The sequence below is a fragment of the Dromaius novaehollandiae genome, chromosome 3 (assembly GCF_036370855.1).
Source record: "Dromaius novaehollandiae isolate bDroNov1 chromosome 3, bDroNov1.hap1, whole genome shotgun sequence".
Lineage (NCBI taxonomy): Eukaryota > Metazoa > Chordata > Aves > Casuariiformes > Dromaiidae > Dromaius > Dromaius novaehollandiae.
Window position 1 is genome coordinate 36,928,871 of NC_088100.1, and position 18,370 is coordinate 36,947,240.

At 41.2% G+C, this 18,370-nt stretch overlaps 1 protein-coding gene and 1 long non-coding RNA gene across 4 annotated transcripts in view; one reads left to right on the forward strand and one right to left on the reverse strand.

The window, feature by feature from the left end:
* The window catches only part of SH3BGRL2 (SH3 domain binding glutamate rich protein like 2), a 50,989-nt gene that overhangs the window by 13,983 nt on the left and 18,636 nt on the right, over nucleotides 1–18,370 (forward strand). For all 3 annotated transcript variants that reach the window (XM_064508701.1, XM_026121083.2, XM_026121082.2), the window contains exon 2: nucleotides 16,017–16,202. In XM_064508701.1, the coding sequence (XP_064364771.1) occupies nucleotides 16,017–16,202 (186 nt within the window). The remainder of the gene's footprint in view (nucleotides 1–16,016; nucleotides 16,203–18,370) is intronic.
* On the reverse strand, nucleotides 4,371–5,783 carry LOC135328014 (uncharacterized). The gene is made up of 4 exons (XR_010388737.1): nucleotides 5,636–5,783; nucleotides 5,131–5,279; nucleotides 4,862–5,014; nucleotides 4,371–4,453 (listed from the first exon to the last, which is right to left on the reverse strand). It is a non-coding gene; the product is annotated as an uncharacterized LOC135328014 (long non-coding RNA).

Sequence of the window (18,370 nt, forward strand, 5' to 3'; positions counted from 1 at the left end):
GGACTTTTTCTGACCTTTGATTACAACTGTAACTGTAATAAAACTTCAAAGGAGGTGTTGTTCTGACCGGGTTCCTGAAGAACATTTGGAGCGTGTGCTTTGACTCTCCGTATGCTGATTTGCTTTTTATTGGCATATGATTCAGTGATCTCTAACAACTATACAATAGCATTCTCAGTGGAGGTTTAGCCCTCTGCTTTGAATATATTCACATGGACATTACTCATTTTATTCTTTCTGAAAGGCAGCTTGTTCATTTTAAGGAGGTTTTTTTCCCCCCTTCTTTTTTCTGTAGAGTACCACAGTATCAAAGTGCAAGTCCCTGAATAGACATATTTCACTAATAGTGACTTGTTCTCCTTAATCTCCCAGCAATATCGTCAAAGCCTGGAAATTCATTTTCCTAACACTGTCCATAATCTTGATCACAGGAGATCATATATAACTGAATTTGATTACATTCATGCAAAAAAAAAATCATTGCCATAATAACTAACTTGCATGCAATTTAGTGATACAAATGACTTTTGGATTACTTTTATTTACCACATTGTTTTGTGAACTGAAAAATCACTTGGGCACATAACTTATTTGTCTCTTTTCTGGAGAGTGCAACCCAGGAGGAAAGGCAGGGAGTGAAACATATGCCATATTTTGGTTGTCCCCTTTTACAGTCTGGTGCTAGCACATCAACATACAAACTGCCACATTTGCAGTAGTCATCAGGTTGTTGTCTGCCAGCTCTGCTCCTGCAGAGGCAACCTTCAGCAGAGGGACAAGGCCGGCGGCTTTCGTGCTGTAACACATTGACTCGTTGCAACTGCTTGCTTCAGGGCTTGTGAACTGGAGTGCTTGGTACCAGAAACTTTAATCTGGTAAATTCGTATTGAATACAGCAAGATGCCTGTATTCGTCCTGCTGCAGGCTCCGTGTCTTGTTTCTTGTTGCTGCAAAAGCTACTCAGCCAAGGGATGATGAAGCATTTCCATTACTTTTGGGCACTGCAGAACTGTCTTCCCAAAAGTTATTGAGCTATTCCTGTGTGAGCTTACTTCAAATACTTCTTCTCTAGATGTTTCTTCAAGACCACCTGATTGGGCAAAATATATTAAGCACCAGAGCATCTTTTTTGTTTGTTTGTTTATTTTTTGGAGCAAGGTATCTTTTTAATCTGTCAAAATAGACACAGGATCAAAAAGAGGCATTAAAAAGGCTGTTGTTCAGGACTTTATTAATATGTATTGTTCTAAATATTTTTATTCATGCATGTAAAATATTTACAGTGCTCTTGGCTCCAGCTTTGAATTGCTCTAATGCTATCTGCAAATGTAGCACAGTGTCCTCATTAGCAGTAAGGAGAACTGCACCTCTGGATATAATCTTCTGCCTAAACTGAAAGAACTAAATTGCTGGCAGAAGGGTTGTGTTGGACTCCTAAGCCTCTGTGCTTGTGCAGACCACAGCAAGGAAGCACAGGTTGGCTGATCACAGGCCATGTTCCAGGCAGGAGACCTTAATTTCCTGTAGAGCACTTCTCTGGTGGACAGCAAGGCTGGAAACAAGCAGCTGTAGCTTTCGTGAAGACATGTGGCTTTTCCATTCCTGAATACTTTCATCTTTAAATTTTAAGGACCCTTAGGTAAAATTCAAGAAGCGATGAAGACATACTAATACATGTGAAAGTGTACTAGCAAAAGTTTTCTGATAGTACCAGCCAGAAAGCCCAGAAAACAAAGCTTTCCCATATAATGGGAAAATATTTACATGAAGTAATTGACCTTTCAGAGTACTTGTACTATGTACTTAAGTACTATTTTAAAAATATCCTTCATTGTAACGGGTATATTGAGTATTCTGGTTCTAATAGTCTTGTCAAAAGTAAAATATACTGCTAAATAAATCCATATCACTTGCTGTAAGAATGCTTTAGGTTTTAATTAAATTAGAAGATGTGCTGTACACAAGAACACCAGTGAAAATCTAACAGGTATCAACTGAAACATGATGCGTTCTAGAGCTAACTTTTGCTTCAGTTTTAATTATTTCACACAGTTTATACTTCTGTTTACTCAAAGAGAGGAATGTAGAAGAAATGAGGATTTACGGAGAAGTACTCAGGATTTAAGGATGTTCTTTATTCTACAAATTCAGGATCACTTTTGAACAATGAGTGCAAGTTGGAGGTAAAAAACTGTCACTGAGCTGAAAATCTAGACTGTATCATTTTGCTAGCAAATACACTAAGGGCAAAATTTATCAGCTGCAACCTCAAGTGCTGGCCTGGTAAGAGAGTCTGTATCCAGAATGACATGCTGCAATCTTTATTTTGCATGCAGCGTGAAAGCTTGATAAGAAGAGTAATGAACACAGAAATGCCTTAGTCCTTGCAGACTATTCTTAGATGAAATCTACTCTGGGTATCTAAAACATAATCATGTCCCAGCATGTCAGCATTTTTTACCAGCTTAATGTTCAGATAAGCCGTTTTACAGAGGACAGTTAGCCTTCCACAGGTCCCTTAAGTTGGTGGATTTCCTTCTCCGTGAGTAGGGGGAAATGTGGAGGCAGTGGGAGCGTTTCTTACCTGAGACTGTCAATGAAAACAGCCTGCAGTTTGCTGCAATAGCTTGAAAGAGCTTGAGTTTCGCAGCAGCGGGGAGCTTGTTTCCTCAGCCTTCTCTCCTGAGGTTTGTATATTGTTTCATCAGTACCCATCAGATGGGCACATGGAGTCTGCTCAGGAGCGTAAGTCACTGTTGACTCACGTTGCTAAAAATAAGCACTAGATTAATTTCAGTAGGACTCATGCAGGTGGGCAGCGTGTGACCTGATCTTTCTAGAAATGAGTCAGTGTGGTTGGCAGACTTCAGGTGCTTTGACTGAGAGGAAGGGGGGGGGCTGTGAGGTAAAAGCATCGTGCAGATAACTCACTTAACATATTGCTTGTCTCATAGCAAGACATCTTGGATACAAAATCTGTGCTCTTCTCTTTTTGGGGGCTTTAGGCCTTCATCTCTCAATTATATTGGGGTGAAATCTTTTGATTCTTCCATTCAGAAGAGCTATTTGTCACCATCCTGAAATAGCTGAATCTAAAACATGTGGATATCATTCTTTTGGGGTGATAAATGCTATAGTGACGAGGAACCTTTTTAAAACAAGCCATTTTTATCTTGTAGTTAGTGGAGGAAAAGAAAAACAACAGGATTTTGGAACAGTAAAAAAGCATGTTTAGTCTAAATTAAATCTGATGCCTCACCATAAAATAATTTAATTTGGCACCGAGAAAGGGGAGGGACTGTCTTGCTCACTGATTTATGAAGAGAAGCTCTTAGGAGATGCAGGTTGTCCAGTGACTCATGTTGATCGCCAGTAACATCGTGGCTGTGATAGGGGTCTGTTTTTTTGTTCTTCTACTTCAGGATAATTAATCCCCACCACTCCTAAGAAAACATAAAAACAGCAAGATTTTTTTCATTTCACTGTAAGGAACAAACTTGCAGAAGTTAATGCCTAAGACTGACCTTTGCAAATATATCAATTTGCCTTCTGGCTTTTATATATATATATATATGTATATATATAAAAATAAAATATATATATTTATGTATATTTGTATGTATGTTTTCATACACACACATATAGATTATATATATACACATACACTTATTTCAGATAATGAGGTGTTTACAAAAAATGCAAATAGTTATACCAGTAGAAGAGATCTACCAATATAGCTTACTAGCTAATGGTGACATACACCAATATAATTATTTCCCTTCCTGCATGGGAAAAAGGTACCTCAGTGTTTTTATCTGAGAGCTCTGATGAGGCTAAGAGTGGTGATTGAAGACTTTGCTGCTCCTAACGTCAGAGTTGCTCTTCTGCCTGTCCCAGAGCCTCTGGGAAGGACCATGTGCCTGTGTTTCTGCCTGCGCACTTGCCACCATGTGCATTTGCCCATGCTGCTGTTGAAAGTGGCTCCTAGTATTTTGGGTTGTGAAATTGAGTATGTGAAGCACCAGGACATGTCCAGTTTTGCCACTGTTGCAAACAGTGAGATGATAACTTTTGGCAGAAGGATAGTAGCAAGCTTCTGCTTGTGACAAAGGCTTAAAACAGCCACAGTTGTTGGCTTTCTGAATGTCCCATTTTATGCGATCGGCTGCTGCAAACTCTACCGCCAGAGTTAGTGGTAGAGCTTTTGTTTGTAGACAGAGCCCTCAAACCATGATCTTGAACTCCATGTTAAATAAAAAGTGAAAACATGCAATTGTCTGTATGTTCTCTTCTCACTTGCTGATAAGTTATTCCTGCTGGCTTTTGGCTTTTTCTGCTTTTACAAAAATCTAGAACTTAGTTTACCTTCAAATGTTAGCAGGTATGGCCCGTTGTGATCCTTTTCACCAATCTGCTATGTAACATGGGTCCTCTGAATTCACTGGATAAATCCCTTTGGAGGAAGAGAACATGTGTCCGAAAAACATTTTGTCACGATTTAGTGCTGAAAATTCCATCACAACTTTTACAAATTAGTTTGTTTTATTCCCTGACATTTTCATATGTTGCACAGCATGTTATCGACTATTGTCTGTAAAACCTTTATGAGTCACAATTTGGAACAGTTAATAGTAACATTACAAATCAATTAAAAACTGGGTTCTCAATCATAAGATTGGGGTCTGTGTTTTTCAGACAAAGGGAAGTGAATTTTCATATGTCTTTGTTGAAGGAAAGCTTCCTTTGATCTGATAAACAATAGAGAATCAGCAACTGAAACCTGTCATTACATTGCTGCAGGGTTAGTGAAATTGTCCTCCCTGTCTAATTGAAAGAAATACAATTCAAGTATGCATTAAACCTTTGAGTTGAATCTGCATCTCCTAAGGTCAGACAATCTTCCCGTAACATCTCTAATCGAGTGATCGGGTAGGTTCGTACAGGAGCAGAGACAGGAGTGGCATTTGAAGGGTGTAGATAGCATCACATTCTTCGGTGGGAATTTGCTAGGAAGCTGAAATTAGATAGAAATTAGATAGAAATGAGATATAAAACTAGTCTGATCAGGGAAGACATCTGCCTTGAAGGGCCTGGTGTGCAAGCAGTCCATTCCTACCCGGTGAGACTGACCTGCTGGCATCGAGGACTATTTTCAAGTAAAGCTTCCCAGCATCAGGTCTCAAAGGAGTCTGAAAATCTTTGGATCTTATTCAACATGGTATTCAGCAATACTTTTGGCGGTGTGGAGGTAACTCCTGTTGACCTTGCAGGAGATGTATCTGCAGTTTGTGGGAGAATAATCAGATGGCTGCTGTGTTTGGGGATGCAGCTAATCATCAAGAAATGAGGCTGCATAATTATCAAAGAAAAGGTAATTTGGACGTCCAGGAGCTGCAAGAAGGCACAGGCTGCATGAATATGGTTGTGTTTGTTGAAAGATGCATAGCACTGACTTTTGTTAATAAAGTTAGAAGCCTCATTCTGCTCTCACTTGAGCCAATGGTAATTTATTATTGATCTGAATAAAAGCAGCGGCAGTCAGCCCTAGTGTAGAGAACAATATCAAGAAAATCTATCATCCTGGCCTTACAAAAGCATATTGACAGATCTTTGCAATAATACAGTCTAACTTTACCTGAAACTTGACATTTATCTGGAGTCACAAATGCATTTTTCTGTAGCTGTTTCGTATATTGCTGGCAATTACTGTAAATATCCTTAAAAACTTAGCACAACAAATTCTGAATGACTTGCACTGCTGTCACTTTAAAGTGCGTTCGTTATCAAGGGCGTGTGTGTCTGTAGTTGGCAGAACAACACATCTGTGCTGTGTGGATAGTAGCTGTCAGGAGAAAACAGTGAAAGTATTGACAGTTTTATTGCACAAACTTGTTTTTCAAATTCTTTGTGGAACGTTTTGGAATCCAAATATCTCTGATTCCTCGGGATCAGAAAGCAAGTGCAAGCCTGGTCCTTCCTAGGGAAAGGCTAGTGGCTGTTTCCAAGGTGTCTTGTCATCCGCTCTAGTTTGTGGAGGGGATTGGTGGCTGTGTGGGAGAAGGGGGGACCTGACCTTGCGCTTCTGTGGGAACAGAGCTAACCCTGAAGCCCAGTATGCCCCGGTGCTGCGCGAGGCAGTACTTTAGCCTGAACAAGCCTAGCCTTGAAGCCTGCCTTTACATCTCTTGGAAACTACACCAGGCTGTTGGGAGACTCTGCTGTATAGGGAACTCTTGCAGCTCCATAGTCCTCACCAACTAGCTGTTGTTTCGGAAATAACGGGAGCAGCAGCAGAGCGTAACTGGGTGCTGGGCTGTGGGTCCTGAGAGACCAAACGGAGAAGGCTCAGCCTTGCAGGTGCCATAGGAGGTGGCCAGAGGGACTTTTGTCTTGAGCTACCCGGCTTCTGAACGGAGACCCCACCTAGATGAAACAGGGCTAGTAACTCGTTATGTCTCGTGGGCTCTTAGGTGTTAATATTTTAATCCATTCTAATAGTTAAATATTCCTATGTCACTGGGTTTTGGTGCTTAAAGCTGACGAGAGGGAAGAAACGTGAGCTATATTTTTAGTGCCAAGAAATTTACTTTTGTATCACATTTGCAGTAAGTACAGAAGATCCTGTTGGGGATACTTTATTCGTTGCTACAAAATAATTCGACTGATAAAGTGCAGAGGACTAGTTGAGAGCACCTTCTGCGCTCTGCTGACTCACCATGTCACGAAACAGCCATGACACGATTGTGTGTTTGCGGCTTAAACGTCTAGGTGATAGACACAGTACGTAGTGGGAAGTGCGTGTGTGGGTTTCTTGTTGGGGGGATTTGTTTGGTGTTGTTGTTAACGACAAGCTTTTATCTTCCTTTGCATAATTTATGAGTATTGTAGCATTTGCTTACTTTCCCAAACGTGCTGCTAAACCTGCTGTCTTCAGTGATATTTCAGTGAGCTTTAAACAATTACCAAACATTTGATAAATTTTAAGAAAATAGAGAAACAAAACATAGCCATTGCATCTTTCTTCCCTCCAAGAAACCGTAATTTTACCAAGCAAACTTGAGTCACGTGAACAAAATGATACCTCATAAATCCCTGCAGACTTTGAGCTCTTGCAGGAGCTCTTGCAGAAGATTCTTCAGAATCAAAATAGCCTACAGAAACCAAAAGGAGTAAACGTATGAATAAATGTAATGTAGCATGGAGATCAGAGAATAACTTGGACTAAATTAGGAGGCAGACTCTCCTATCACTAAAGAATAGCTGAATTAATAAGTGTTATAGTTGTACTTGTATTTGTGTATACATTTTGAAAAGGAAGATAGATGCTGCTTGTTGAAAGGGTTTCTTTCATGATGCAAAATACTTGCTATAAATATGCCACTGACTAAAGAGAATGGCACAAGGAGGAGTTAAGGGTGGAATTCTAAATAGGAGATTTAAATTATTCTCTGGCAACCTGGAGAGATTTCTGTTGGAAGAATGCATGAAAATAACACTCTCTTGAATTACTGAAACATACGGTAAATTACAAACAAAAATGTCTATCTATTCAAAGAAGTTAGCTGCCAGCTAGGGTTTGAATTGTTTGTCTTTTGAAATGAATTATTCTGCTCCTGCAGAATGGTTCCATCAGATGGAGAAATTCTTGATAATTGAGAATATGCTGAATAGTAAAAGCTTTATGAATACCTAAAATCTTGCAGGCTGCTTAGAGCTTCTCTTGTGTTTTGTGCTAGTCACCAGGATCCCTAACCTGGAAAAAAAACTGTCCTAACATTTACATTCTGATTACTGTGTATCCTCATGGTTTCCTGTTTGAGACTTTTTTTTAAACAGACCAAGCTGCCAGCATGCCCTGATAAAGTACTTTGGTTTTAGCTAAAGGCTCAGCCGGCGAAGCACCGCCATGGCTTCCCAGTACCTTCATGAGAAAATGTGCCTGTGACTGGAAAAGATCCTGTGTCTGTGGCATAAATAAAATTTCCTGCCTGCGTTTTATCTAGTAGAAATGTCCAAGTTTTCAGGATAGTGTAATTCCACACAATGGAGTTTTTGTTGTAGTTCAAGTTTCACATTGGCCGTAGGTTTTGTGAGCTTCCTTATTCATTAAAACAGCCAACAACACGCCCCAGCCTTCAAACTGGCAGTCACCTGCCGCTTGCGAGGTGAGGCCGGGAGTCCTCTTGCTGTGTTTCTCACTCTGCCCAGAGCCTTCTGGCCAACGCTCCACCAAGGTACCTCTGGTTTGGAGCTAGCTGCTGGTGCTCAATGGGACTTCCAGTTCTGGTTCAGTTCCTGTTGCAGAGTCTCCAAGTCTCACTTAGTTTTAGCCATTTTTGATTTCCATAAGCAATGCTTTTTATGGGTCTCATGTTTGTGTCACAAAATACAGACTTGTATCATCCTTAACTGGGAGATCTAGCTTCATTGCTATTGCTACTCTTCTGATGGGAAATAATTAGCCAAGATTTGGGATCTCATAGCGTCTGGTTTCATCTAGTCCGTCACAGACTCGCAGGTAAGTGGATTTTCAACAGAGCAGGGACACATTGTTCCTACTACAAGAAAAAATGATGATAAATCCGTTACTTTATTCACATCCGTCATGGGCAAATCTTGTTTCCTAGAACCCGGAGGATCCCAAACGTGGTAGGCTTGGGAGTGGCTGCGAGATCTTTGCAGCCGCACTCAGCTCCACGGCGCTCTGCAGGGCACGGCCTGCAGCTGGCGTTTCCGTGGAGCCTTCTCTTTTTCCTTCCTTGTTCTTTCCCCTTTTTCCGTTTGGGTCTGTATCAGTCTCTCCTTTTCCCTTACGTTCTTACTGAAATAATGCCAAGTAAACCCCTGAGCAAACACCCAGGGGGGTTTATTTTGAGCAGTGGTAGGTGTATGTGTATTTACTAGCAACTCCTTAATGTTTCTGAGTTACTTGTTACCTGCCCAGAGAACAATGGTTTCTTACTTTGTCTCTTCTTAAGCTCCCAGTGGAAACCCATACACTGAAATAGATTTAAATCAATTTTAAAAAGTGTAACATCCGACAAGGAAAATATGAGCTTAGCAGGCACTGGGCATGAAGCAAAGTTGAATGTTTTCTGTAGCTTTATAGAGAAAGTAAATAATATGGTTTACTTTGCTGACTGCTTTTGATAAGGAGTCTTTCAACATGCAAACCTGCCTCAAGTTATATTTCGTAAATGCTGGGATCTTTCAGAGGTGCCGTGCACGTATTACACAGAGGTAAAGGTGTGCACGTTGCCGGGCTGGGCGGTGTTCCAGCCGCTCCCAGGGAGCTGCAGCTTATTTTGCACCAAGCTGAACAGATTGCCTCCCCGGTTTGAGAGTGTTTCATATGGCGCGTTCTTAATTATGTCTCTGTGTGCGAGTGGAAGATCGCTGCTAGCTGCGGCCCCGGGCTCTGCAGGCTGCATGTGGCTGCTGCTCGGGGCCTGTTCTGTTTCTTTTCAGACTTCAGGGTTCTGTGGTTTAGGATTTGGAAACACAGATGTATAGCTTTCCTCGCGGATGAACTGTTCAAAGTGTTTTGAGCTAGTTGGACAGCTGTCCTGAGGAGACCTCATTTCCCTTCTATCACATGTAACACAGCAGTTGCTGTGGCAGGTAGTCACTTATTTTGCTGTTGAGAATAGTTATGTAATACTGATTTTTTCCCCTTCTTTTTCTTTCTTACCCTCCCCCACCCCACCACAGTTTCTCATCTCCTTTTCCTTATGTGCATAGCTGAGTTGTGTTTTCCTGTGCCAAGAACAGTGAATTAATCATATGAACCTTTGTAAAGGTCTGTCACGGCACTGCTGTCTCTCTGCAGTAAAAATTGCCGGAGGTCAGCTGTGCTCTCTTTTCGTAAGCAATGCAGTGGATGAGAAAGTCAGCAGAATGTCTCTGTCGCGCCAGATTTTTAATATAACAAGACCGTGAGGGTTTGCATGTCTGTCTGAGTGGACGTGTGGGGTTGTTTTTCTGTGCTTGTGTATGATAGCAGAAAGACAATAGAAAGAGAAGAAAAAGAAGGCAGATACGGCTTGGCGTGTTTATAGCAGGCATTGCTTTCCCCTTGTTTATCCAAGGGAGGTTTGTGTGGGTTTGCAGTTAACGCTGTTTAGAGTTCTGTTCATCTGATGGTGGTGAAGACTTGCTGCATCTCCTGGTTAAAGTGTAGTATCTCCTCAGTATCTGGGAATATATTTTAAGCCTCATCTCCATAAGAAGTGGAGGATTAGTAATCCACTGCAGTAACTATATCACATCTGCTTCTGACACTGTAACCATCCCTTTGGCTGTTTGCATGATGTCCTGTTTGATGCTGCATGATGCTCCTGTTTGGTATTTTCGGCTGTGGGAGTGAGATGGAATTTGCGTTTCTATAACACCACTACTGTTCAGGCAGTTCATATTTCAAATACCTGTAGCCAGCCATGCTTCTGAGGAGCCATTTTCTGAGGGTGTGGTTTCACCGTTGGTCTAAGCTGATCAGATCGTGTTGTGGACGTTGCTGATGCTCCCTCTCTTTTTCCCCTGGTTCCTGCATTAGCCTTGTGCAAGGGAAGTTGCAGGAGCTACTTGACAGGAGGGAGCAACACTGCACCGTCTTGGTGACAGTTAGCTGTGAGATCTGCTTAGCTTGTATCATCAAACTGCACTCTAAAGGTGCCCCTGCCAAAAGCAATATATTCAGTTTTTAGCTGAGTCAGTGAGAGGGTGGTTTGGCTGCTGCAGTAGGGCTTGTTCTGGAAGAAGAGGGGGAAAGAAAAGAGTTGCCGTATAGAAAGAGAAGGAGGGGAACTGGCAGGACCACTTTGTCTTTAGTGGCACAGTTCTAGGTGGATGTACGCCGGTCTGGAAAACTGAAGCTTTTGAGATGGACTTATGACTATTTTTTAATGTCAGACTTCTAAACTGTGTTTGCGGTCTGAGAACCCAGCCTAGAAAATGCCTATTATAATGCCTAATTCTCAGCATGTGTGTTGTCAGAATCTTTTTGGGGTGGGATTTTGTGTTACAAAGAAAGCTGATTTGTTTTGGGGATTTCTCTGCAACAAGGGGGCAGTTCAGGTTGGGCTTTGGCTCTTCACAGTTCCAAGATGAAGAGAGTGTAGGACGAGCAGTCCTACGTGTCTCGCTCCATGGACAGTGCACTAAATAGTTGTTGCTGCCATTCCCTGTGTTTTACTTGCAGGAGAACTGACACAGAGGGAATGCTCTATCTCCTGAAGGTCAGGGTTAGAGTCCAGAGCAGAAAACCATTTTCCTGCATCTACGTTGTGTGCACCAGATGCTCAGCAATGCTTCCTAACACCATTGGGAGGTCTGAAACCGAGAACTTGTCTGCTTCGTCCCATTTATATTAACTGGGCTAATAAACTAAGGCAGAGAAGTTCTCTTTTATCATGGCTATTTCAGAATTTCCATTAATATTGCTACTTAAGTCATCTTTCTTAGTATGGCAGAAATAATATTCATATAGCTTATCGGGGTTAGGTAGATCCTGTACCAGTGAGATTTCTGCAATGTGTTGAAGATCTTGGTTAAAATGGTTTAGAATAGTGAAATACTGCTGTCATTTTGTAATAGATAGATCATATGAAAGCCTCCTCTGGTTCAGATGCTTGTCAATGGGCAAGTCTTTCTAGTACATAAGAACTTTTGAGAACATGTTCTGGAAGCATAGAGAGGGAAGAAAGAAAGAGGTAGATTGGACCTACTGAAAGTCATGGGAAACTAAGGAAATTTTGGATAGAGGATGTGATATATTTGCTGAATTTCTGGTCCAGTCTGGATGTGCTTTTTGATGGTAAAATCCTCATTTTGTTATTCTGCTGTTAAATGAGCAGTAGGTATTCTCTCTTTACTGGAGATCATTGTTCAGGTTAGCTGGGAGGTGGTCACGGAGTGACTTGAGTCTGTATTAGTCACGTAGGAAAAGGAAACCTTAGAAGAGTTTTCAGTCTAACAAAGATATAAAAAGCGTAAGTGGCTTAAAGTTAGAAGTGTGGTGAATTCAGAATAGAAGTAGGTAAATGTTTAAGTGAAGGCAGTTAATTAACTATGGGAACAACTAACAAAGGCTGCAGTAGATTCTCTGTTATCATCAGTTCAGGAAGGGAGCTTAGGAAAACAATCCAAAGAGACTCTTTATTCCTAAGAGAAATTAATTCAGGGATGCCTATATTATCCTGAAGGTCAGAACAGATGATCCCAGTAGTTCTACCTGGCCTGAAGATGTCTTTGAAGTATTTCTCAGAAGCAGTGCGTCCTCTCTGAAAGTGTATCCTCCTGTTACCTGTTGCAAATCCATATAAAGAAATGAAAACTAGGGGAGAAAGCCTGGACACTTTAGCTGGGATAGACCTTCTCTATAAGTTGAACTATTAGATAAGTGACTGACTCATTTTAGCAGTTCCATATATCAAAATGGTCATCTTATTACTGCTATTTTTTTTAATCCTTATGAGGAAACAAGCTCCAAATACTGGCATAAAATAGAGATGTCTTTGGGAATTTTTTTTCCATCTTATTTTTGTGAATAGAAGTGTGGATTAACACCAAAACCAAACCCCGAGAACGGATGTTCTGGAAGCAGCCTACTAAAAACATGAGAGACAAACACTGAATAGTAGTCTATTAGCTCTGATGAAGCTTTCCTCACTATGTTAGAGATGGATTAGGATCATATTCTGTAGAAAAACGCTGATATTTTCACAGTCAGTGTTTCTGCTTAATAAGAAGAGATGATCTTGCTTGTTCTTATTCGTATTTATGACTAATATTCTTTCATGACTGGAAGGAAATTAAAAAAAAAAAGAGCAATGAAGTGTCTGAGATGAGATGCATGGAATGCATATGGGAATGTCAGTCTCTTTATGGAATACAAAATTAGATGTGTTTTCCTCTGAGACTTCACAATGGATATATATTTTGATGGTGCATCTTGTGGTGTTTTCAGGAGTGCTGAGACATGTTAACAGCAACATATTTTGTTGCTGAAGCAGTCTGTCCTGTAAGAATACAAATGCTCTCCCAAAGCGTTATGTGAATAGCCATGAGCTGAGTTGTTGTGAACGTGGTACCACTGGTTCTGTGAAGACTCTTTTCTGGTTCCCGTCAGCTGCAACACACTGGAAACCTAGGAAGCCACAAGCTGCAAAGCTCAGTTTTACAGAGGGGACTAAAGTGTCCACCTCCATAGTTTGTCTAATGATTCATCTCCACTGGGCTCCTAAGCAGATCCCAGGTCCTCTGCAGAGACTAGTGAGGAAGGAAGAACTGCCATTGCTCTTTGTGGCATGTTGTATTTGGTCAAATGCTGGAAGTTTTTGTAGCTCAGAGTCACCACAAATGAGAGCTGCAGGCAGGACTTGGAGGCTGACGTACTCCTGTGGCACGGATCCAGTTTTCTGGCAAGACAAAGCTCCTGTGGTTTTCTTGGGGAATAATGGGCCGGCTTCTGCTGTGGCAGATGCTCTGAGCGTCAATCAAACAACAAGGCATAATTTAATAGAATTTCTGATGTAAGTAACACTCTTGCTTCAGCTTACAGACTTGAATTAAATCACTTGTGGGAGGAGAAAATGCTACTTTGGGGCTAAAAATTTTCAGGGCATTTTGTTTGAATTTATGCAGGTGGCACATCCATGGCTGATAACTCATGCAGATGTCGTATGGAGAACTGCAAGGCTTCTGTCTGAAAAAGACAATTTATTTCCCTTCAGCATCTTAATTAATTTTATAAAAATAAAAAGAAGAGATTAGGATATGTGCGTTTGTAGGAGAATTCTCATGGCGTCAACAGGGAAATGTTGGGGACCTGGTTAAATCTCAGTTCCAGTTGTTAAGCTTGTGTGCCATGTACAGACTACTGGAAGTCAGCAGATTAAAATGGGTCCACGTATCCTGGTAAATGACCTGTGCCAGGGCAATGCCACTGGCTAGACTGTGAAGCTGTTAGCATGTACAGCTTCGGCCAAGGCGGTTTCATAGTCTCGTGAAAAACTCCTGGCCGTGATTTAGGTGTTACAGGGTGCAGGGACCATTCCCAACACGCAGGTTGCATACAGCCACCCTGGCTGAGAGGCTGGGGTTTTGGTATGGACTTGGCCAGAGCGTGCTGTTTGGCCCCAGGGCCAGAGGACAGGCCCTGGGCACTGTGTAAATCCCTAGTTACTCCAGACAGGGTTGCTGGTGAATATCGCAGCAGGGAACTGTAGTTGGTTTTAGCAGTGCTCCACTGTAAGGAGAGGCTCTCCCTCACACATGATTTTAGGTGTCTCTTTTCTGTTTGAACGAATACTTATTATTTGCATTAAGAAAATGTCAGTCTTCATCTCTTTTGGGCCTGTCTTGCAGCTTTTTTTATGGTGAAAGATGGAGCAAAAATATTTTTCTCTTTCACTTCTATTTTGACAGCAGAATTCCTCCTTGCAATCTTTTAGGGAGGCTATAAAAGGTATGTTGTCTTCAGTACCAGCAGTGATGATGATGCAGTAATTTTGCTGCTGTTGATAATGTATTATTTGCACACAATTTTAGGAGCTGCCTTCTGTATGAAAAAGCGATCTTTTCACAATATGCCTAAAAATTAATATGGCATATGTAAGAAAAGAAAAAAGAGTAAGACACTGAGACACATACTTCTAAGCCATCTGCTTCTCAAGAAGACAACAAGCATTTTAAAGCTTTGTCTTTCCAGGTTCTGTCTAGGGATGGCTACCCTCTTATTTCAAGCCCCCCTTTATTACACCATTACCACCAAAAGCTGAATATTCTGTGGTGTGTTGAGGTGGACAAAATGGGTTGTGTGACAAGAACAACCAGCACGTGCACTTTAAAAATCCTCTGATTTCCAAATAGTATCTAGGTCATATGATACCCCCAGGCATGATTCATCCACCTGGGCTTTATGCCAATGAGCAACCGTGTGGATCTGACACCCCAGGAATACTGCAAAATTATTAAAGCTCTATTTTTTTCTTCAAATAATGCTGCTGATTATGGCTGTAAAAAACAAAACACAGCATATGATTTGTAGTTCCTTTCTGAAGGGAATAGTTTTATTATGTAGATGCAAGAGGTACAGCATGGACTGAAGAGAACGCAGAGCAGATCTTGCTGAATGAGCACAGCTAGTTTTCCTCAGCCTTACAGGCTTTTTTTAAGGTTGCTATCTTGATATGAAAACCTACTGGGGACAGAGAAGAGGTAGCTTTTACTTGAGTGTATCTGCTTGAAGCCAGCTGTCAAGAGATGGCCTTACTTAGCTACCATGAGCTAAAAATTGCCTGTGTTTTTCCTCCATTAAACTTTGTGTAAAGATGGTAATCTTTTTGAGGGGCAGAAACGCCATATACTTGGTACAAACCTTATGCAATTTTTTTGCAGTGAAGTTAATTATCAAGAGATGAGGTCATGCTTAATTTTAAGCATGTATGATGTATGGACAGACACTCTTAATTAAAGATTCAACACGTTGTGTTCAGAGAACCATGGGGCTGCATTTTTAAGATGTCTAGGTGCCTAGAGACGCAAAAAAGTGTGTAGCAGGGGTGTTTTTTTCAGAAGTACCAACATACTTGTCTCGGTGAATAGTAGGAGTAGATTCTTCTGGGACCTGCTAAGTTGCTTACCTTGCATTTCTTCATGCCTATATTCTTCCAAATGTAGCCTCTAGTGATTTTGAAAACCAGTTACCCCCTACTTCTTAGAGTCCCATACAGAGTAGAAATATCTTTAGAAAGCAAAGCCTGAAATTCCCATAGTGGAAATAATGAGACAGCCTTCTAGAAATGAAGTGAATAAGTGTAACCTTTGCCAATTTGTAAAGTAACAGCAGTATTTAACTTCTATGAACTTAAAACTGAAAAAATATCTTGTCTTCTGTCTTCCTGAGTTAGTGAGCTTCCCAGGGAGTGGGATGGGAGAGGAGGAATGTTTGTAAAGATGTCTTGGTTATGGTGGTCTTACTCTGATGTGTTTTTTTTTTCTTTCTTTCTTTCTTCTAGATAAAGAAGAGGCAACAAGATGTGGTGAGGTTTCTGGAAGCCAATCGTATTGAGTTTGAAGAGGTGGATATCACAATGTCGGAGGAGAAAAGACAGTGGATGTATAAAAATATTCCTGAGGACAGGCAGCCTGCGCAAGGCAATCCACTGCCACCACAGATATTTAGTGATGATCGGTACTGTGGGGTAAGTAGCTATTATGGTTGTCAACTGACAGCATATTAGTGATGCACTGTTCGCCATCTAAAAAGTCCAGACTTGGTACAGAGCTTTCTCTAGTAGTGTCTGAATTAATGGTGACAGCTTGCAGGTAGCAGCTTGCAAGAGCAGGTAATTTTCATTAATGAAAATTCAGATCATTTATCTGTAAGTCCTAATGTTGTTTTCAGCTAGTGGATTTCCCTTCACAGGAACAAGAATTGAAAATATCATGTATTTTGTGTACAACCTGTTGATGGTAAAGTCCTTCGTGAGTCCACCAGAATCTGAGGTTTCCTGGTTTTGGTGCTGCCTTGTTCTAATCCAAGCATAAAAATTCAGAAGGAAATCTTAGGCACAGTAAGTGAGAACACTGGCTAGACTGAGTTATACTGTCATTGTAATTAAGCTCCCTCTCTTGTGCTGTCATAGGGTTAATTGCATCTACACTCAGAGAACCTTTCTGCAGTCAAAGTCCCTAGGATAAATGAAGACTGCTCTTTGGAATGTAGAATAGTTTTATTTTTCCATAAAGAAAAGCAGCTTGAGAGTTGTCTTCCACTGCTGAAAGACTGCTAAGCATGAGAATCTGTGACTGACAGCAGATTGATGGATGGCAGACTTCTCTGCTCGTGTATGTAAGCTGTAATATTTTCTCTATCCACTAGTGCAAGCTGAGGTGCTAGCCTTTGACTGATGTGTTAAGAATGGCACCATATGAATGTTTTATTCTCCCACTTAGCCAGTATGGTCTGCTGCAGGCCTGAATCTCTGGAACTGTCATAGTCTGGGAGTATCTTCCGTGAACTTAGACACATCCTTGAGCAAAATATTGTAAAAAGATGACAGCTGAGGCTTCATCGCCTTGCTGCATCCTTTCATACTTTAGCCTTGTGACTTGCACATCCTATGGGAGGCAGGTGTGGGGTACCTGTTAGACTGGCTCATGGGAGAAGGGGATGTTTGATGTGCCATGGGAGAAGGGGATGTTTGATGTGCCACCCTGGATGCGTCAGGAAGTGAGTAGCTAACGCTTGTATGTGAATTCAGTAGGAGGATGAGATGGGAAGGAGTGTCTCTGGTTATAATAGCTGGATCAGATAGATATGGATATTGTGTAGGTTACTGATTGCAGTATGGTGGAGAGACGCCCAAGCTGGTTTTAAGTGAGGTAACACAAGTACTGGAAGCTCTCTGCTAGCTCACTTAGCCTGCAAAGAATTTATCCCAAGGGGTACCTTAGCCCCCCAGGGTTAGTGGTACTGCAGCTAGGCTGCTTCTGTTTGATGGAGCATTCAGATTTGCTGAGAGCCTATAAACTGCACTGCAGTGGTTAGCTTCGTGTAGAAAGTGCACAAAAGGTGATTCGGGTTCCTTTGCAACAAATGGGTAGGGTATGTTGCAACAGCTGACTGGCTTTTTGAGGCAAGGTAGTTAACATCCCTCCCATATGTTTTGTATTGATTTTACTTGTTTACCTCCTATGTGAGCTATAAAACTCTTATCTTCCTACTTCAGGGTGACAAGTGTCCATTAAGGAAATGGATCTGGGATGTGGAAGGAATTTTGATCCACATTTTCGGAGCATCCCCTCACTTAAAAACAACACCACTTCCATTGTTCTGTGTAATTTTAGCTCACCTGGGAAACATGATGTTTGAGCTGCTATTTCTTACAGCATTCCTTTCTACATTTTTTCAGCTTTCCTTTATAGTATGTTTTAACCCAGTCTTAGAAAAACTGTTAATTGCTGTTTGGAATTAGCAAGGCAGAAGATGTCATGCAACACACAGATGATCTCATTAATCTGTCTGCTTAGCTGATAGCTGTTTTGGTTGAGCAGAGGTAATCCTATTACAAGACCTCACTGTCAGTGTGAACATCTTTAAAGAACAAACATACTTTGAGAAGAAACTATGCATTTTCTAGGATGAAGGAATAAGTATGTGCAGTAACTTTCATCAGTTATCCTGCTGGCATTAGTTAATGAGATTCTTAGGTAATAGAGTGGAGACAAAACATTAGGCAGGAGGCAAAGGAGGTCAGCTCGGGAAAGGGGGGTAGAATATTGCAAAGGAGTTAAATGAAGTAAGCAGACATTGCACATGTCTTTTCCTCTTGTGATTTCACATTGAGGTCTTTCATATGTTTGTCTT